Source organism: Microcaecilia unicolor, chromosome 8 (assembly GCF_901765095.1).
Source record: "Microcaecilia unicolor chromosome 8, aMicUni1.1, whole genome shotgun sequence".
Lineage (NCBI taxonomy): Eukaryota > Metazoa > Chordata > Amphibia > Gymnophiona > Siphonopidae > Microcaecilia > Microcaecilia unicolor.
In genome coordinates, this window is record NC_044038.1 from 126,736,378 (window position 1) to 126,758,764 (window position 22,387).

The 22,387-nt window shown below is 43.9% G+C and overlaps 1 protein-coding gene across 1 annotated transcript in view; it reads right to left on the minus strand.

Moving 5' to 3' along the window:
* The window catches only part of LOC115476819 (F-box/WD repeat-containing protein 11-like), a 323,530-nt gene that overhangs the window by 104,931 nt on the left and 196,212 nt on the right, over positions 1-22,387 (minus strand). Inside the window, 2 exon segments of the mRNA XM_030213393.1 lie at positions 5,003-5,121; positions 8,044-8,293. Coding sequence (XP_030069253.1) covers positions 5,003-5,121; positions 8,044-8,293 — 369 coding nt within the window.

Here is a 22,387-nt window from a genome sequence, read left to right on the forward strand (position 1 = left end):
GTCTTTTTTCTGCCGTCATCTACTATGTTACTATACATTATTAACTACAGCCAACATGAACATCAACAAATTGCTCATGATAATTTACTTCCTACCCCTAATCTATCACGCATGGACAACCCCAAACATAGATAATAATCTATCCACAACTCACAAACCCTATAAACAACCCAAATACAGCTCACCAGACCAAAAGAACAATAGCCAACTAAAAGGAAAAAACAAATACATACGGAAATAACAGAAAGGGAAGGACGGACATAAAACCAGATACCAAGAAATCAGACACTAATAAAAATTAACACATCCAAGTCCATTCTGAACCTTATCAACCAATACAAATTGGATATGTAAACGCCAGATCAGTAGTAAATAAAACAGAGATTATAACAGACTGGATCACCTCAGACAACCTCGACCTCCTATTTATCACTGAAACCTGGTTACACGACCATAAAGACCCAATAATCTTAGATTTATGCCCACCAGGATACAAAATTACCCACTGGACAAGAAACGGAAAAAGAGGAGGAGGAATAGCCATAATATACAAATCCGAGTTCACCATCACAACCACAGCCGAATCCATTCTGCCACAACTTGAAATCGCCTCGGTAAGAATTAACCACCCTAACTTGAAGGAACACCTTAACACAATCCTGCTCTACAGACCACCAGGCAACTGGCAAGACTCCCAAATACACCTCATGGACTTTATCTCGAACACTTGTGTCTCTACCTCAAATCTTATCATAATAGGAGATATCAACCTGCACCTTGAAGATCTCAACTCAACAAGCACCCAAGAATGAGAAGAGTTCCTACAACTATGGGATCTTCACAGAACAAACACGCAGCCAACTCACATCAAAGGACACACACTAGACATTGTCACACACAAATTTGATTCTAACTCAAACCTTATACTAACAGACACAAAATGGACACCCACACCATGGTCCGACCACTATAAAGCAAACATCGCACTCCAATGGCAACGAAAAATCACCGAATAAACAAGAACGAAAAACCTATACCACGAGAGGAAAAATAGACCCGGTAATATTCTGGCAACAGATATACCACAACGAATGGACAATAAAAAACAGATACAACTCAATTCCTCTTAGAATGGGACGACAGATGCAGATCCATACTTTGACAATATTGCTCCAACCCAAACCGAACCTCACACAGAAAAACGCATACCATGGTTCAATGAAGAACTGAAAAAATTAAAACACAAGTCAGAAGGTTAGAACGTGCATGGAATAAAAAGAGAGACAACCCCACTCTCAACGCCTTGAAACAACTCCAAAGAAAATAAAACTATACCATAAAACAAACTAAAAGATTATATTAGAAAACTGAAATTGGACCAAACTACAAAGACACACATAAACTCTTCCAACTCGTGAATAAACTACTAGATACTACTTCAGTCACCACCAACAGCAAAGATGCACCAGAAGCAGACAACCTCGCAAGGTACTTCAATGAGAAAATCGTACAATTGAGACTTAAGATACCTGTCAGTAAAACCGACTACGCTGAATTCCTTGACTGTCTAGACCCAGACCCTGGCGTATACCCAGCAGACAGAACCTGGACCAACTTTGAGATATTATCAGAAGACAGCATCTCCCAAACGCTCAAAAGATTTGCCAAATCTCATTGCAAATTAGACATGTCCAAACAACCTGATGACATCTGCTCCACAACAATTTATAACAGACCTAACGAAACACTTGAATTATATGTTACAAAATGGACTCTTCCGAAGGAGAAAGGAAACTTTCTACTTACACCCATACCTAAGGACGCAAAGAAAAGTGCCAGTGACCTAACCAACTACAGGCCAGTAGCATCCATTCCCCGGAAGGAATGGTGACCAAACAACTAACCAATTATCTAAATAAATTCTCAATACTTCACGACTCCCAGTCAGGATTTCGATCTAACCACAGTACTGAAACAGTACTAGTGACTCTCATGACCAAATTTAAACAAACGATTGCAATAGGAAGAAACATACTACTACTACTACTACAATTTGACATGTCCAGTGCTTTCGACATGGTCGATCATGGAATACTACTTCACATCCTCGAATACTTTGGAATCGGAGGCAATGTTCTCAGTTGGTTCAAGGGGTTCCTCACCACATGATCATACCAAGTGACATCCAACTCGACCACATCAGCCTCATGGATACCTGAATGCGGAGTTCCACAGGGATCCCCCTCTCACCGACTCTATTCAACTTAATGATGATACCCTTGGCCAAACTACTATCAAAACAAAACCTCAATCCATACATATACGCAGACGACGCAACGATCTACATCCCATTCAAACAAGACTTAAAGGAAATTTCCAGCAACATCAACCAAAGTATTCAAATCATGCACGCATGGGCAGATGCATTTCAGCTGAAACTTAATGCAGAAAAAACCCAATGCCTAATGCTCACCTCTCAACATAACACGTCCAAATTCACCACCATTAACACACCAAATCTGGCCCTTCCAATTCGGACACCCTAAAATTTCTTGAGTTACCATCGACCGACAACACTTGAAAACCACGTGAAAAACATAACCAAGAAGATGTTCAACTCAGTGTGGAAATTAAAAGAGTAAGATCATTCTTCCAAGGACCATCTTCCGTAACCTGGTACAATCAATGCTGCTCAGTCATCTAGATTACTGCAACGCAATCTATGCTGGCTGTAAAGAGCAAATAATCAAGAAACTTCAAACAGCCCAGAACACTGCAGCCAGACTTATATTCGGCAAAACAAAATATGAAAGTGCTAAACCCCTGCGAGAAACACTACACTGGCTCCCACTCGGAGAACGCATCACGTTCAAAATATGCTCCTTAGTCCACAAAATCATTCACGGAGAAGTCCCAGCCTACGTGTCAGACCTGATAGACCTACCACCCAGGAATGCTAAATTCCTTAATCTTCACTTCCCTAACTGTAAAGGTTTGAAATACAAACTAATGCATGCATCTACCTTTTCATACTTGAGTACACAGCTATGGAATGCACTACCGCGCAACCTAAAAACGAACTACGAACTTACCAACTTCCGTAAACTACTGAAGACCTCTCTCTTTAATAAGGCTTACCAAAAAGATCAACGTAAATACACACAACTCCTCCACATACATTCAGAATTGTCTTATAATATCTGCTTGTTATATAACTATCATGTTTTATCACTATAATGCTACCAAGATACTTCTGTAACACTAAATGACTATTTTCTAAATGGGATTACTTTTCGAATCACATCCTGCAAATCTGCAAATAAATCTCAGAGACCTTACGGCTAAGTCAATGGGTGGTGGTAAGGTCTCAGGCTGAAAATGGACGCAAACTGGTTTTAATTTTGCAGCATGTCCATTTTCTAGAACAAAAAAAATTGCTTTTCAGGCACACTGAGGAAATGGACCAGCACACATCCAAACCACACACCTAAACCAGCGCACGCCACTATTAGGCACGCCTTAGTAAAAGGCTTTGCTCAATAAATAAATTTGAATCATTTAATATTTGAATATTTGCTATCTTATCTGCCTCATGTATATTCAAAACTAGATCTTTAAAAGCGATCACCAGGATATTTTTGTTGGGCACAACACTTATGTTTTATTTTTCTGGTTGTTATATCATTAGTTCATTTATTCTTATTAACCTTGACAGGTATGTGTAAGTGTCACATCTACAGCCGTGCACTAAGACACAGAACAGAATTTGACATCTGTTTGTCCCAAGTAATGCCACATACGTTTGACAAGATAAACCAGGATTTCTTAAATCTGTCCTATGCTAATATGGTTTTAAAGACCAGGGACAACAGAATGTTTTTTTTTTTTTTTTGAGTAGCCCAAAGCCCTGTTGCTCTGCAGGTAAGAGTAGACAGTAGCGGGTGGGAACATTTTGGTGGGGCCAGGGTCTGTGTGTCCCTCCCCCATAACATTTCGGCACCCTTGAAACATGAAGGAGAACTTGCATATTCCAAGACTCTACGCATGCATATTCACTGTAGATATAAATCTGACTGGATTGCCAGAAGAGTTTTGGGCAGCACTGAGACAGTAATGACCATTTTAATTCCAAGTCTTCTGAAGAGTCTATTCTACAACCATACCTGTTTAGAAAACAAAGTAATGCTTATCCCAGTTTAAAATAATTTGAAACACATACTTTACAATCTAAACCCCTTTGAACAGTGCATTTACTAGTTAGCTAATATTCCTGTGGGTCCCTGAGGTTGTCTTCAGGTTTAAGAATCATTCCATGTGTCAATTCATTTCTCCTTGATCATCAATTGTTAAATGTTTATGCGAGTAGTCTCCACTAAGGGTACTCCCTTAAACTTTAAAACTGAACACACAAAATCCAGTGTTGACAGTCACAGCTGGAGAACAGGACTCAAAATACATCAAGCCTGAAAGTCAGGTGAATCTACCATCCTTACCAACAAAAAACTGAGCTATGTTGTGCTCTCCAGTTAACACAGGTAAAAACCCACAAAGCATCTGTGGTAGCCCCAAAATCCACCTCACCCCAATATGATGCAGGCACTTTTTCACCCTTTGCATAGTCTCTCTCTCTCCTACCCCCCCCCCCCCCCCCCCCCCCCCCCCCAATTCTTTGCCTCCACCCAGGACTGTTTCTCTCTGTTCCCATCTCTTTCCAAGGTGTATGCACACACTCCTTTTTCTCACCACCTGCTCTTCCAGAAGAGCAGTCCTCCCCATCTTCCATATATATGCCTGTCCCTCATTGGCAGGGTATGCATGTGCACTAATATGTGCAGGCACACCTTGCACTCCAGCAATGAAGACCACTTCCAGCCATCAAGCACTTTATATTCATATATAATCAAAGAATTTTAAAAAGTACACTCTTTAGCAACCCTTTTGTAGAAAGGATCCCTCAGAGTTACAATATTAAAATACAATGAAGTAGCAATACTTAACCTACCTAATGGTGTTGTCAGATGACCCACTGACAACTAGTCGATCTCTATACTGGAGGCATGCAATACCACGCTTGTGCCCATTTAGAGTTCGAACAAATTCACAAGTACTCGTGCTCCAGACCTAAACAGACAGACAGAACATGTTGGCACATATAGACCACAAGGCTCATCAGGTCTTACATTTCTTTCTTGTTGCAACATCCTAGTTCATACTTAAAACTTCAGCATTGCTTTCTCTTTCTTACAACTAAGGATCCTGTGTCTCCCGGGCTTTCATGAATTCTGATAACAGTATATCTTATAGCACATGCACTGGGTACCTTTTTATGTATCTACAGTGAGAAAAATGGCAAGAAAGCATAGAACACTTTAGCTCAAAGTAGTCGCTAAATGACTTTCTGTATTCAAAGAAGGTATGGGTGAGTAACCAATGTATGGAATGATGGCAATAACCTCTACCACCTTAATGGGCACACTAGATGGCCCATATTGATCTTTATCTGCCATCATCTACAAGGCAAATATTTCTTTCCTTTAGATCTCAGTGTACCCCTTCCCACAGAAAAATGTTTGCCTCTTGTGATATTACATAGATTCATCTCTGAGGTATTTAAATGTCTCAATCATATCCATGTTTCAAGTTTATTTTTCATTTACTATCCCACCCTATGAAAGACCTTCTGGGCAGCTTACAATTTAAAAATAGTGGAGAAACAAGAAAACAGAATGGGGTTCAGACATGAATTACAGGATAGGGGGGTAGACCTACAATAACAGATAAGACAGAGGGGAGGTGGAAAAAGAAGAGGGAATGCCACAAGTATCTTTGAGATTCTCCCAGGAAAACACTCTAGGGCAGTAGTTCTCAAACCTGTCCTAGGGACCACTAGCCAGTCAGGCATGAGACAGATTTGCATTCCAGTCACTTCCATTATATGCAAATCTCTCACCTACATATTCATTAATATCCTGAAAATCTGATTGGCTGGTGGTCCCCCAGGACAATTTTGAGAACCACTGCTCTAGGAAATGCCTATTCAAGACTTTTTTTTCCCTCCCCAAAAGTTTAAAGTTCAGACTATCATTTTGACAGCTACAACAGATCCTTCTAGTCACTATAAACTTCAAAATCAAACACAATCTAGATGATAGCTCACCAACATTTCGTACATATAAAGTACCTACCTCCTCCTTTCTACATTACATATACCTCTCCCTAGGCACCTTAGTATTCTTTTGGCTCATACCACTGCCTTGATACAGTTTTGCAATGTTAAGAATACTAAAAGAATTCTCAAAATCACAACTTTAAAAAAAAAGTTAGACCTGAGAAAATAATTTGAGCCTTCTTTTAAGGAATAATTGCCTTAAGAAATGAAACAGAACATGACATATGATAAAAACATAAAAACACCAATAAGAATAATATTATAGACATAGCAAACTTCTCTCTGTTATGGACCCCAACATACAAAACCGCTTCCCTCTTGATCCTTTCACATCATATCCTGATCCATTCATTTAACTTTACCGACTGATTGTAAATCCCATGAATAAAGCATGACATCAAAAGAAATCAAATAATACAACTCTAATCTGATACCCTCCAGCATACTATTCCAAAGCATAGAGAAAGCCTCAGCATGCACCTCAGCCATTTTCACCTCAATTCTTCCCGCAGTGGTTCCCAAACCTGTCCTGAGGGAACCCCCTAGATTAAAAACAAAACAAAAAACTATGAAAGAAAACTTAGCCCATAGAGAGCGATCTGATAAGATGCAGCTCTGGACTTGAGGTTTTTTCCTCCTGTGAAGTAACATAAGTAATATAAATTGAGAAGTTAATACTTCTATATGTTTATCTTGTGTGAACACAGTAAATAGCAAAGCATTGCCCAATTTTGCATCACAGTTTTACTGTATACTGGGGGGGAACTCCTAGCCAGTCAGGTTTTCAGGAAATCCACAATGAGTTTTCATGAGAGAGATTTGCATACACCAGCTCTAATGCATGCAAATCTCTTCTACGTATATTCACAGTCTTCTGGACTCACATGCTTTCATCATGTCTGCAGAGATGTTACTGTTTAAAGATCTTGAAAGTTCCTCCTGCTTAAGTGTTCAAATCAATACTAATCTAGGCAAACTGGGTTAAGGTTCCACAAATCCTTATGAGAACCATCCTGACACATTACACAGACATGTAAAGCATGAACATAAAAGTGTTTCACCATAAATATAGAGGTGTGGTAGCCGTGTTAGTCCACTCTTAAAGGTTATCAATAGAAATCAAACAAAATAAAACATGGAAAAGAAAATAAGATACCTTTTTTATTGGACATAACTTAATACATTTCTTGATTAGCTTTCGAAGGTTGCCCTTCTTCATCAGATCGGAAATAAGCAAATGTGTTAGCAGATAGTATATATAAGAGAAACATCAAAGCATTACTTTGACAGTCTGACAGCGTGGGAGGGTGGGGGTATGCATGGGGACGTACCCCCACCCTCCCACGCTGTCAGACTGTCAAAGTAATGCTTTGATGTTTCTCTTATATATACTATCTGCTAACACATTTGCTTATTTCCGATCTGACGAAGAAGGGCAACCTTCGAAAGCTAATCAAGAAATGTATTAAATTATGTCCAATAAAAAAGGTATCATCTTATTTTCTTTTCCATGTTTTATTTTTTCTATTGATAACCATAAATATAAAATGTATACCTTTGTATTCTATAAAGCATGGGAAATAAAACAAGAGACTGGCACAGCCTAGATATTAAAAAAAAATAGAAATGCTAAATGAAGAAACATCCGGGTTGCTTTTCAGTGATGTAATTAGAACTGATGCTTTTAAAGGCATCTGAATCGTGCAGAAAGCATGAGAAGACTGCTACTTTGTTTACAGAAACACTCATACAAGCTGATCGGCTTAAATTACATACAAACTCAGGAAATGCTAACACAAAGCATTAGCAGCACAAATGTAACATTTCAATCTACTCCATTCAACTTCTGAGCAGCATTTTAGCTGTGCACTTACTTTAATGGTTCTGTCTCCTGAGGCTGAGACAATGTACTTGTCATCAAAGTCTACCACATTAACTGCTGCCCGATGACCAACTAGGACACGACGCAGAGTGATGTCAGTTGGAGAAGCCATGTCCCAAACAGCAATGGACCGGTCCTTTGAGCATGTTACCATTAAACCATTACAAAATCTCAGGTGAAGCACAGCCTCATTGTGATGTATCAGTGTGTTTAGGACCTCCCCCGTATTTACATCCCAAACTCTTTAAAACAAAGAAAGAAAAAAAGATAAAGGACATTAACAAGGAAAGATTTTAAGTTTACTGGATGAAATTCTCTATTATGGAAACCTTTGTCATAGCCATTTCCATCGATTTCTCAACACAAAACAATCAAGCAGTCTTTTAAACCTACAGTGGCTTGATAAGATCATTGTGTGTATATTTGTCAGTCCCTCCCTCCCTAATATGCTGAACCATTCATAAAATGTCATTCAAATTTCTGCCACAGAATGCCAAGTAACTTCCAGCTCACACTTCCATGTGCTCTTGATGACCCCCAGTATTTGTAATTTTTCCCACTTCCTGAGTAAAGTGGTGTGGTAGCCATGTTAGTCCACTTTTAAAAGTAATAAATAGAAATAAATCAAAAGATAGAAAATAAGATGATACCTTTTTTTATTGGACTAACAGTACACTTTTTTGATTAGCTTTTGATTCTTCTTCTTTTCTATGATTTAATTTATTTCTATTTATTTCCACTTGCTGTAAGAAGGAAATAGACCAGGTTGGTTCAGCTGAAGTTTCTGGAAGATCCGAGAATAATGATGTAATCAAGCACTTTTAAAAATGCCTGCCAAACTATTTTGACAGAAACTAACATAAAATTCAGTTTTTACAGATTCTTGGAGCTAGAAAACAGTTAATATGCCAATACTGTAGGCCAGATGGTCTACAATCTTTACCATGAGAAAGATGAGCCCTGTCTTGCCATAGGTAGGTTTTTAAATTAGATTTTTAGTCACCAACATTTGAAAATCTGTCATATAGTAGAAAACACTCAAATACATAAAAGGATTCCAGAGGCAATAAAATAAAGGGGAAACACAAAATTCTGTAAACATCAAATGCCACTAAATCCTCCAGCCAGGGCAACATTATCAATACAGGTGAAGCTCTTGGGACAGTCTAGCCAGACAGACTGCCACGAGGAACACTGCCTTCAAGGTTAAGTCCCTGAGAGCCATGTCTCCGAGAGGACAAAGGGAGGTATGAGTAAGGCCCTAGGCACCAAGTCCCAAAAGGGACCATTCAGCCTCAAAGGGGGCATGAAAGTACTTCACACCCCCATGAGAAAATGGGATAGATTTTATGTGCCCAAGGACATCCACTGGACTTTATTTTTATAACAAGAGAGCTGCCAACTTGAATCTTGAGAGTATTTATCACCAGTCCCTTCATGGTACCTGTTGTCCTGAACAGGAAGAATACTGTTTCACTACACTGACCAGCAATTACCACCTGCATTCTGACATATGTCAAGGTGGTGGACCTCTTTCATGCCTCTAAGAGAGCAATTGTGCCTTCTTAAAGATCAGGCCATAAGACAGAATTGAGATGGATCCTCCAGAACTGTGTGCTTCTGAACTAACAGACCTCCAATCCAAGGGAACCTTAACACCTCCCCTACCTGGATTCTGCATACCATTTAGCTATTCTTAAACTTAGGGGTTTGCTGAAGACTGCTGCTTCCCCAAAAGAGGGGAAGAGGAATAACTAGGGAGTGCTATTGTCTCTTCTTCCTCTCCTAAGAGTTTATTTCATTTTTTTTAAGGGAAAATTATGACTTACCTGGTAATTTTCTTTCCTTTAATCCAACAGATGAATGCAGGAACTAGTGGGTTGGGTCAGTCTACCAGAAGGTGGAGACAGGTATCACTAACTTTCATCCCAGTGATATAGGATAGATAGCTCCTCCTAAAGTCAGTATGTCTTCTACCAAAGCAACCACCCAAACCAGGCCCAAACCTGTCCCAAGACAACTCAAGACCGGCCTGGCCTGGGTCTTCTGGCCATCCTCTGACCCAGGTGCCCCCCTTGTTCACAGTCCCAAAGACCAAAGAGCAAGCCTCAAATCACAGCCCAACTGGACTGCCCTGGGTGCCACCCTCCCATCAAAGGGAGAATCAGGAACATGGCCAAACACCATGGTAATACAAGACGTCAGATGAATCTCCCTTTTTTTTTTTTTTTTAAGAGGTGTGCAGAGAAAATGCAATGTGATGAGCCCATGTAGAACAAGAAACACACTAGGAAATAGAAATAACCTTCACAAAGCCCAAACATTAAAAGGGAGGGATGCTGGATTCATCTGCTGCAAAGCAAACCAGTCTCTAAATAAAGTGTGGGGGGGGGGGGGGGTCTGACAACCTCGCAGAGAGCACCATCACACCAAACCGGGAATCCCAGCACGCAGTCACATCCAATTGATAGTGCTTAGAGAAAGAGTGCAGAGAGGTCCAGGTGGCTCCACCCAGGAAGCCACCACCATGAGGGTAGAGTGTGCCTGCAAGGCCCCCAGCATTTGATGCCCTGCCAGCACATACACCATGCAATTGCTTTTTTAATCCAACATGCCAGGGTTGCCTTGGAGGCTGCAAGTCCCTTCCAGGGACCCGCAATCAGAACAGGTGATCCGACCTGTGAAAACCATTTGTTACTTGCAGATAGAGACGCAGCACTCTCTGGACGTCCAAACAACGAGTTCTGCAAAGTCTTGTGAATAATCCTTCACCGCATAGGACAGAAGAAACCGTGGTTAATTAACATGAAAAGTGGAGACCACCTTAGGTAAAAACAAAGGCACTGGATGAATCATCACTCCCGCCTCCAAAAACTAGAGAAAAGGATCACGTCAAGACAGCGCTTGCAATTCCAATATGTGCCACACTGAGGCCAGCACAACCACAGACATCAGCACGAGGTCCTTCAAGGATGCTGACCGCAAAGGCAGTTTGAGGTGAATCACTCCTTTCAAAAAACAGACATCTGGATGCACAGCCAGGGAACACTGATCCAACCAGTTCCAGTAACAAGCCAATGCCGCCACCTGAACCTGCAGGGAGTTAAGGGATAGTCCTTTCTGTGCCTTCCCCCCCCCCCTCTACCCACAAATAGGAAGGCTAGGATCCGAAGCAACAAGGCCATCAACAAGGCAGTCAACGATGAGATGCCCTGCTAGGAGCACGAAGACTTGCACATCCACCAAGCCTGTGTGTATGCTGCAGGACCATGGTGATCACCGCTCCTCATTGCCCTTTCGTCTCAAACACGACCGTCCAAGAACCAGGCCGTAAGACCAAAGTGGGAGAGATCTTCCATGGGAACAGGGTCCAGACAGAGCATGTCTGGCACTACAGGCAGAGGAAACAATTCGTCCACAAGAAGCTGAATCAGACTCATGTACCATGGCCTTCGGGTCCAGTCGGCGGCCACCAATTACCAGGCCTCAATGCTGCACAATCTAATGCAATACCCAACCTATCATTAGCCACGGTGGAAATACACAGAGAGGATCCTCAGTTGACCAAGGCTGAAGCAGCGTGTTCAGCCCTTTGGAGCCAGCGTCCTGGCCTCTGCTGAAAATCTGGGGCACCTAACAATGGCCCGAGTCGCCATCATATCCATTGCTGGGCGCCCCCAACACTCTATGTACTGGAACACTACCAGAGAGACTTTCCCACTCCACGGGGTCCAGAGACATCTGGCTGAGAAAGTCTGCTTCCGCATTGAGGCTCCCCACAATGTGAACCGCCAACAATAACTGCAGGTGGTGCTCCATCGACTCACAGAGATTCCACTCAGCAAATTGTCCCGCTGCAGCCACCAGCACATGCTGAGCCAAGCCTATGGCATCCAACAGAGCCACATCTGACAGTCCTGTGACACCGATGACCAGCAACGCAACAGAGCACACTGTAGGGACTGCGAATGGGCCTTTGGCCATTGCACTACCTCCACTGCCGTGGTCATCGACCCCAGGGCTTGAACATAGTCCCACATGCGGGGGCAAGGCATCCCGAGCGGACAACAAATCTGCCTCTGCAGCTTCATAATCTGCAAGTAAGGTAAAAACACCAGACCTTGACAGGTGTCAAAGAGCACCCCGAGATATTCCAGTGTCTACAAGGGAACCAGATGGCTCTTGGGCAAGTTGACTGTAGCAAACGCACCACCCAGGAAGTAACCTCCCGACCCTTGACCTTGGAGGACGCTTGGATTAGCTAGTCATTCAGATAACGGGTGAATCCTAGGCACAGACAATTTCCACCACCACCATGACCTTGGAAAAAGTGTGCATCTCAGTTGCCAGGCCGAAGGAAAGGGTCCTCAAACGGAAAGTAGTGCCCGAGCACCGCAAAACTGGAGGAAACGCTGATGTGGAGGCCAGATAGGAATATTGCAAGTATGTCACCTTGAGATCCAGGGCAGTTAAAAAACTCCTCGACTACACCACTGCTAAGACGGAACACATTTCCATGTGGACATATTGGATCTTGAGAACCAGTGACATGCTGAGGTAGAGAATGACATGGGAGTAGGTGAGCAGGGTAAACCTGGTAAACCACGGTAAAACTGCAGGAATGGCATAAATTTCAATGTTTTACTGCAGGTGCAAACAGGGGTCATTTCCCAGCCCCGTGGGAATGGTAATAACCCATGCACCCGCATTAAAACGGACGCCCACCTTTTTACCATCGTTCTGCTCAAGTTGTTGCTAGTACTAGTCAGCTGCTCACTCCGCCTACTCCAGGCTGCAGTACTATTAGCGTGCACGGCAGGCACACACACGACGTGCGCCACCACAGTGTGACATCACTACTAAGAGAGAATCCCTGAATGGCCTCTCGAGTCTTCCTCCGTTTTACTCCCAATTCCCATGGTGCAGGAGTAGGAGATACAGTAAGGCAGATCAGCAACCCAAAAGATAGGACTCGAGTCCACTGGGCATGCCTCTCCTTGTCAGTGGCACTCGGCGCACTGCAGGGAGGGAGGAGCCAGCCGGAGAGACATCTTGTAGTCATTTCCCCGCTAATCTACTTGAATGCACAGAAATAAAGGTTGTTAAAAATATACATAATACCAGTAAAAATATAATGTAATACAAGTAAAAAGTAAGACAGCCAGAAGTCTCAACTGCTGGTCGGTGACTAAAGCCAACTTTTACTGAACTGAAAGCTACCTGGACCAAAAACACATGGCTTCTGTTCGCATAGATTTCTAGACTTGTTACGCTACAGTAAATGAGGAATGCTACATGAAAGAAGACATTGTGCTTTGTTTACAATTGCTAATCCTGTGAAAATTCAAGTGTCTGGAGTTCCAAAGCTGTAGCATCATTGAAAAAACTATGTTTCAACTAATAAGGTCTGAACTCATAAACAGGTTATCTAGCCTAATTCTGCTGTGCATCTTCAGGGACTGTCTCTTCATGGTCAAGTGTACAGCGCTGTGTACATCTAGTAGCGCTACAGAATAAGTAGTAGTAGTAGTATATACAAGACTGGTAAGGCTGGAGAAAGTTCTCAAAAAGACTGCTAGAAAAACAGTTACTCAACTCATAACAGGTATTCTCTGACGTCAGAAGGATATAAATGCTCATAGATGGGGACATCACCCAAAGGAGCCCCACACAGAAACATTACTTCATATTTGTTGAATGCAAGGGTGTTTTTTTATGTGGGGTAGGGAGGGAGTGTAGTGGATGGGGATCATTGTGAAGGGGAGAGGAAGGGACAGTTCATAATATTGTTTCTTTTTTATACTGTATATAAAAGATTAAATATAAAATCAACTGTTTGATGCTCTTTGGACAGGGACAGAGATCATGGGGGACGGGGACAAACTCTGTCCCCACATCATTCACTGAATGGTAGCGCCCTTTTTTCTGGGCCACAAAATAAGAATTGCAACCCTGCTCCCCCACACAGATAGGCATGACAGCGCCAAGATCCTGCAACGCGATCAGAGCAGACTGCACCACCAAGCATTTGCCAAGAACTCTGCATGGGGACTCCAAGAAAAAATATATGATGGAAGGGGAGAACTCTAATTTGTACCCGTGTCTGTTAACATCAAGAACCCACTGGTCTGACATAATACTTGCCCACTGCTCAACAGACAAGGTCAGCCAATACCCTATGCAACGTTCCAAAAAGCGGGCCAGCTCCCCATCATTGGGCAGATCTGGCAAGGGCGGAGTGTAGGAGTATTTACCTGAGATCTCACCTTTGCTGGTCTTGGCCTATACAGCCATTATTATAACAATATGGATTACAGCTTGTGGCCTGTACCAGCTTTGCCAAAGGAACATTACTGCTGAGCATAGCAAGATGATTTCATCCAAGGACATATTCTGTGTTGCAAACTGGCTGCTCTCTCCTGGGAAGACTGGATGAGACAGTCACACATGGCTCCAGGAGCATGTGAGCAGACAGAGAGGTTTTGCCTGCTGTCGATACTAGAACAAAGGATCGCTTCTTGACCATGGAAGCTAGCTGAACGTGATTACACCATCTATGATTGGTCCACAGGTATCATCTGACTCTTGGATACCAAAAGTTTGGACCTGAAGAGGAAGAAGGGGAGAGATGACCGGAAGACTTGCAGGCGGATAGAAGGCTCTGAATGAGCTAGAGAGTGATTTTCGTAAACATCAGTGAACTGCATACCTTGTAACAAATCCACAAGGTTAGCTCAGCTACCATATACGGCCTTATCTAAGACTGTGCCTTCTGTATCCACAATTCAAATCTCGGACTTTAGTCCTGGATGGAGAGACTCAAGCTGAGAGACTTCAGCTTGAGTCTACGAGGAGGAATCCGCTTCTTTACCATTGGAAGTCTGCCACAGACTGCAGGGTGAGATACCAGGATTTACTGCCTATGGTCATGGGGATAATTAGTTCTTTGCTTTGTCTGTGACAGATGGGTTGTGTCATGACTGATGGTCTATGAATTTAGCTGCTAACGGTATTTTGCATAAGACGTGTGGTGTACTAACCATTAGGATATCAGTATTGTGTTTGGTTGTGTAATCACTCATTTAGTTAGTCCATTAGGATAATCATATTCCACTGTCTATATTTTGGGTGATAATCTATTTTTTATAGCAAGTTATTGTATTTTGCTTGGCATTTTGCTTCACAACTATTTATATATATGTATGTATGTATGTATATATATATATATATATATTTAATAAATAATAATATATATTCTATCTGTGGTATTGTTCATTTTCCCAATAACTAGCTAGTCATTGAGATAAAGAGGTACGCTCCCCAGAACAATTGCTATTTAGTAGTGTTCCGACAGCTAAGTACCTCTGAATACCTACAGGAGGACAGGAGGTGGCTCCCAAACCTCTCCTGTGACAGCAAAAGGTAGCTCTCTGCTGAAATCTGTACCTCTGAAAACCGTCCAAAGGCATAGCTGGAGCAACCCCGCCTCAGCCAATACTTCCACTCCTCCTTAAAATGGGCACACGGTGCTCCTTGCCGAACTGAAGCTTCTTCTGATTCCTCAGGCAAACAGCAAGTTTTGGAATCCCCCAAATCCTTGACCAATTTCTAAAGGTCCTCCCTGAACAGAAGGCAACCCTGGAAGGGGAGCTTGGTAAGACCTGTTTAGAGGCAGCATCCACCACCCAATGGTGAAACCACAAGAGTCGTCAAGCTGTCACAGCAACCATCAACTGTTTGGCAGACGCCTGCACGAGGTCATACAACAAATCCGCCAAATAGATGGAGCCAGACTCCTCTCCCGACATAGTCTGCCACCTGCTGCACCCAGGCGAGGCAAACCCTCACTGCATAGGAGCTGCAGATGGAAGCCTGGAGCGAAAGCCCCAACACCTCGAAGGCCTGCTTCAAGGAGGCCTCCACCTTCCGATCTTGCATGTCTTTCAAAGCTATGGCTCCCTCTACCAGCAGGGTAGTCTTTTTGGTGACCGCCGCCACCAAAGCATCCTCCTTAGATAGCAGTCGCCACCCACAAGCCAGCATTGAGCTTGGACCACTGCTCCAGGATAAGCTCCTCTATGGCCTCATGCATGGAAAGAATCGAATTGGCCTCCAAGTGCTCGTCATCTTGGGGTTAGCCATGGCCGGTGTCGGGGACTGGTCCACCGAAATATTCAAAGCCTGAAGGGCACACACAACCAAGGAGAGCAACTCTTCCCTATGAAAAATTCAAAATTCAGACAGCCGTAAGGCCATTCGGCTCCAAAGGAAACAGCTCTCCCTCCTCCAGGTCACTCTCTAGATCCGACCTGCCGGAGAGGGCAACTGCAGACCCCAGAGGGAAGGGAGGCGCAGGGGGCAAATGAGGAGCTAAAGACTCCACCTCCAAAGTAGAAGTCTGCACCTGCCTCTGTTTCTCAGGAGGTACCAAGGGAAAATCTGAGAAGAGAACCCAAAAGTTTCCTGCAGCAAACCCCTTGGTTGTGAGCCTGCTTGATTAGGTAAGCCTGATACAGTAAAAGGTCCCAAACAACAAACAGGCAAACGATCTGTAAAATCCAGAACAAAAGAAGAAAAAAAACAGCAGACCATGTAAAAAGTAAAATATTTATTTTCAAGTCATCAAAACAGCAAACCATTTCCTTTAATCGCCCATCGCAGCCTGTATGTCAAGTTCCTGTGGCTGCTGTACCTGCTGCTTGTAATAAACAAACCTCCTGTTAGTTTCTAGTGCTGTACTGCAATAACCAGACAGGGGAAACGGACTGCTCCTGCTGGTTATTGTTAGCCCTTAAGGCAAAACATGGGCATGTTGAGCAATTAACTGTTTGCTGTTTTGATGACTTGGAATAAATATCATTTTATTTTTTTTACATGGTCTGATCTTTTTTCTATTGATGCAGTAAAAGGACAAAATCGGGGGGAAACCCTCAGGCAAACCAGCCCCCCCACCCCGAGTCCTTGGGGAACCATGTGTTCCGGAGCCAAGGTGGTTGCTGACGCTGTCGTGTCAAAGGCAGAAGGCTGAAAGCGACCGTGGGAACTACCCGTGCAGGAATGTGCCATATTATCTTGCAGTACCAGTGCACTCTCCCACGCAAAGACCGGACCCTGCCGCCGCTTCCCCCAGCGGGAACATATCTTGCTCTCTTTGGCTAGGGGGAGGATAATGGGAGCTGGCCATCCTTGCTGACCTTTGACCTTTATCAGGTGAAAGAAAACTTATCTAGTAGCATCTCTGGCTAAGTTTCCTATTCTATTGCACTTTTAGCCTGGTAGGAGCTGCTGAACATTTAGCCAGAGATAGACAAGATCTGGTTATCCTATCTACCCAGTCAGCATTAAACATTTATCCATTTTTGGAGAAGTAACAGATGCATCAAAATATATTGTGGTGTACCAGAGAGGGAATCTGCAGAAAACAACTAAACATGTTAAAGTGTCAAAAATCTGACTGGTAAACTATCATGATAATGACAATAAATCATTTATATATTGCTAAATTCCAAAGAAGTGGTCCAGTGTGGTTTACAATAATGGTAATATACAATCATAATAATATCAAATCAGTAGCTAACAGCAAGCTGATTAAAAAATAAAATTAAGATTAAAAACTATCAAATAAAAAGGTCTTTAATTTTTAGAGTAAGTAGTTACATTCCAATCTAATCAAGGAAGGCAAAGACTTCTAAATAGGTATCGCAGTAACCGAAAATAAGCATTAAAAATTCTCAGATACTGCACCCCCCTAAAACTAGAAAGAATTTTTAAAAAAGCTGACAAAGACGAATGTTTCATCAAAGGAATCTCTATCAAATTGACGACCAATTCTGAAGTAGAGCCATAGAACGTCTGAAAAAATCACACAAACTGGTTTAAACAAAATTTGCTTTTCTATTAGAAGCCAATGGAGCTTAAACAAAGTGTGCAACACTATCAAGTTTCTTAATTCTGCATATTAAACAGACAAGTACTTTGAATCAATTGAAGCTTATATAAAAGTCTTTAAAACAAACCCAAATACATTACAATAGTCAAGATGTGACAAAATAGTGAACATACATACAATACCTGTAGCAGGTATTCTCCGAGGACAGCAGGCTGATTGTTCTCACATGTGGGTCGACGTCCGTGTCGGCCCGGGAACCGGCATTTTGCAAGCAAAATATTTAAAAATCTTGCCAGAGTCTTCTGGCGCGTGTTCAGTGCGCACCGCACATGTGTGGAACAATTTCCCGCCTGTAACGTGAGCATTCCCACTCAGTTTAATCAAAAAGCCAAAAAGCAAATAATAAACAACAACTCCAAAGCGGAGGTGGGTGGGTTTGTGAGAACAATCAGCCTGCTGTCCTCGGAGAATATCTGCTACAGGTATGTATCTTCGCTTTCTCCGAGGACAAGCAGGCTGCTTGTTCTCACATGTGGGGTATCCCTAGCAACCAGGCTCACTCAATTGGGCCTCTCAACGGCGAGGACATAACATAACCTGAAACCATAAAGAACTAAGAGAGTACAGCCTGGAACAGAACAAAAATGGGTCTATGGGGGTGGAGTTGGATTCTAAACCCCTAACAGATTCTGCAGCACCCACTACCCAAACTGACTGTCGCGTCGGGTATCCTGCTGGAGGCAGTAGTTCGATGTGAATGTGTGGACTGATGACCATGTTGCAGCCTTGCAAATCTTCTCAATGGAGGCTGACTTTCTGACGCAACCATGGCTCTAACATTGTGAGCCGTGACACGGCCCTCCAGAGTCTGCCCAGCTTGGGCGTAAGTGAAGGATATGCAATCTGCTAGCCAATTGGAGATTGTGCGTTTTCCGATGGCAACTCCACTCCTGTTGGGATCAAAAGAAACAAACAACTGGGCAGACTGTCTAAAGGGCTTTGTCCGCTCCACGTAAAAGGCCAATGCTCTCTTGAAATCCAAGGTGTGCAAACTGCTTTCGTCAGGGCAGGTATGAGGAAGGGGAAAGAATGATGGCAAGACAACTGACTGGTTCAGATGGAACTCCGACACCACCTTTGGCAGGAACTTTGGGTGCGTGCAGAGGACTACTCTGTTGTGATGGAACCTGATGTAAGATGCATGCACTACCAAGGCCTAAAGCTCACTGACTCTACGAGCTGAAGTAACAGCCAACAAGAAAATGACCTTCCAGGTCAAATACTTGAGATGGCAGGAATTCAGTGGCTCAAAAGGAGCTTTCATCAGCTGGGTGAGAATGACGTTGAGATCCCATGACACTGGTGGAGGTTTGACCAGGGGCTTTGACAAAAGCAAACCTCTCATGAAGTGAACAACTAAAGGCTGTCCAGAGATAGGCTTACCCTCTACACGCCGATGATAAGCACTAATCGCACTAAGGTGAACTCTTACGGAGTTGGTCTTCAGACCAGACTCTGACAAATGTAGAAGGTATTCAAGCAGGGTCTGTGTAGGACAAGAAAGAGGATCTAGGGCCTTGCTGTCACACCAGATGGCAAACCTCCTCAATTTGAAAGAGTAACACCTCTTCGTGGAATCTTTCCTGGAAGCAAGACTCAGGAGACACCCTCTGAAAGACCCAAGGAGGCAAATTCTAAGCTCTCAACATCCAGGCCCCTAGAGCCAGAGACTGGAGGTTGGGATGTCGAAGCAACCCCTCGGTTCTGAGTGATGAGGGATGGAAAACACTCCAATCTCCACGGTTCTTTGGAGGACAACTCCAGAAGAAGAGGAAACCAAATCTGACGCGGCAAGAAAGGTGCAACCAGTATCATGGTTCCACAGTCTTGCTTGAGTTTCAGCAAAGTCTTCCTTACTAGAGGTATGGGAGGATACGCATACAGAAGGCCTGTCCCCCAATGCAGGAGAAAGGCATCTGACGCTAGTCTGTCATGGGCCTGAAACCTGGAACAGAACTGAGGGACTTTGTGATTGATCTGAGTGGCAAACAGATCCACCGAGGGGGTGACCCACGCTCGGAAGATCTTGTGGACTACGCTCAAGTTCAATGACCATTCATGAGGTTGCATTATCCTGCTCAACCTGTCGGCCAGACTGTTGTTTACGCCTGCCAGATAAGTGGCTTGGAGAAACATGCCGTGACGGCGAGCCCAAAGCCACATCTGGACGACTTCCTGACACAGAGGGCGAGGATCCGGTGCCCCCCGCTTGTTGGTGTAATACATAGCAATCTGATTGTCTGTCTAAATTAAAATGATTTGGTTGGACAGCCGATCTCTGAAAGCCTTTAGAACGTTCCAGATCGCTCTTAATTCCAGGAGGTTGATCTGCAGACCTCTTTCTTGAAAGGACCAGGCTCCCTGAGTGTGGAGCCCATCCACATGAGTTCCCCATCCCAGGAGAGATGCATCCGTAATGAGCACTTTTCGTGGCTGAGGAATTTGGCATGGTCGTCCCATGGTCAAACTGGATCGAATCGTCCACCAGTGGAGAGAATTCCGAAAGCCGGTGGACAGTTGGATGACATCCTCTAGATCCCCTGCAGCTTGAAACCACTGGGAAGTTAGGGTCCATTGAGCTGATCTCATATGCAGACATGCCATGGGTGTGACATGAACTGTGGAGGCCAAGTCCCAACATCTGCCGAGCTGTGACCTGATGAGATGCTCAAACCATGGACACCAGGAATAAAAGATTGTCCGCCCTTGTCTCGGGGAAGATAAGCTCGAGCTGTCTGAGTGTTCAACAGGGCTCCAATGTATTTCAATGCTTGGACTGGGAAGAGATGGGACCTGGGATAATTTATGACTAACCCCAGTAGCTCTAGCACCCAAATAGTCATTCACATGGACTTCAGAGCACCCTCTGAGGTGCTCTTCAGCAGCCAATCGTCGAGATAAGGGAACACATGCACTTCCAGTCTGCTTAGCGATGCTGCGACTACAGCTAGGCATTTGGTAAACACTCTGGGCACAGACGCCAGGCCAAAAGGCAGTATACGAAACTGAAAGTGCTGTGTTCCCAGACGACATCGAAGATACTTCCTGTGAGCTGGAAGTATCGAGATGTGTATGCATCCTTTAAGTCCAGAGAGCATAGCCAATCGTTTTCCTGAATCATGGGAAGAAGGGTGCCTAGGGAAACCATCCTGAACTTTTCTCGGACCAGATATTTGTTCAGGGCCCTGAGGTCTAGGATGGGACGCATCCAGCCCTGTTTTCTTTTGCACAAGTACCTGGAATAGAATCCCAGCCCTTCTTCCCCTGGTGGAATGGGTTTGACTGCTTGGGCCTTCAGAAGGGCGGAGAGTTCCTCTGCAAGTACCTGTCTGTGCTGGGAACTGTAAGAATGAGCTCCCGGTGGGCAATTTGGAGGTTTGGATTCCAGATTGAGGGTGTATCCTGACCAGACTATTTGAAGAACCCACCGGTCTGAGGTTATGAGGCCACCTTTGGTGAAAAAATATAAACCTCCCCCCTCCAACCGGCAAGTCGTCCGGCACTGACACTTTTTCTGAGGCTATGCTGAACTGGAGCCTGTCAAAAGCCCGTCCCTTGCTTTTGCTAGGGAGCCGCAGGGGCCTTAGGAGTACGCTGTTAACGAGAACGAACGCGCTGGGACTGAGCCTGGACACGCTGCCGAGAAGCAGGAGTGTATCTACGCCTAGCATAGGAATAGGGAGCTCTCCTCTTCCCTCCAAAAAACCTCCTGGATGAGGAGGTAGTAGCAGAAGACGCCCGGCGGGAGAGAGAATCCATAGCATCATGTGCTTCTTGAGCTGGTCAACCAGATCCTCTACTTTCTCACCAAAAAGGTTATCCCCCCGGCAAGAAACATCCGCCATCCACTGCTGGACCGAATGATCCAGGTCAGAGACACGCAGCCATTAGAGTCTGTGCATCACTATACCTTGGGCAGCAATCCTGGATGTTACATCAAAAGTGTCGAACGTACCCCCTGGCCAGGAATTTTTGAAACGCCTTCTGCTGCCTGACCACCTGGCGAAAAGGCTCAGACTGCTCCGCAGGGAGTGCATCAACCAAGCTAGACAGTTTCCTCACTGAGTTCCGCAAGCGGATGCTCGTGAAAAGCTGGTATGTCTGGATTTTGGCAGCGAGCATAGCGGCCTGATATGTCTTCCTCCCAAAAGACTCCAAGGTTCTAGATTCTCTGCCTGGGGGCACCGAGCCATAGTACTCTTAGCTCTTTTGAGAGTGGAGTCCACCACCATGGAATTGTGAGGTAGCTGAGACTTCATCAATCAAGCTCCCCGTGGATCCGATATTGGGATTCAGTTCTTTTCGGGATCACTGGATTAGAGTGAACGACCAGTTTCCCATAAGGACTTCCTTCAGTATATTATGCAAAGGAGCCGTTGTAGCCTCT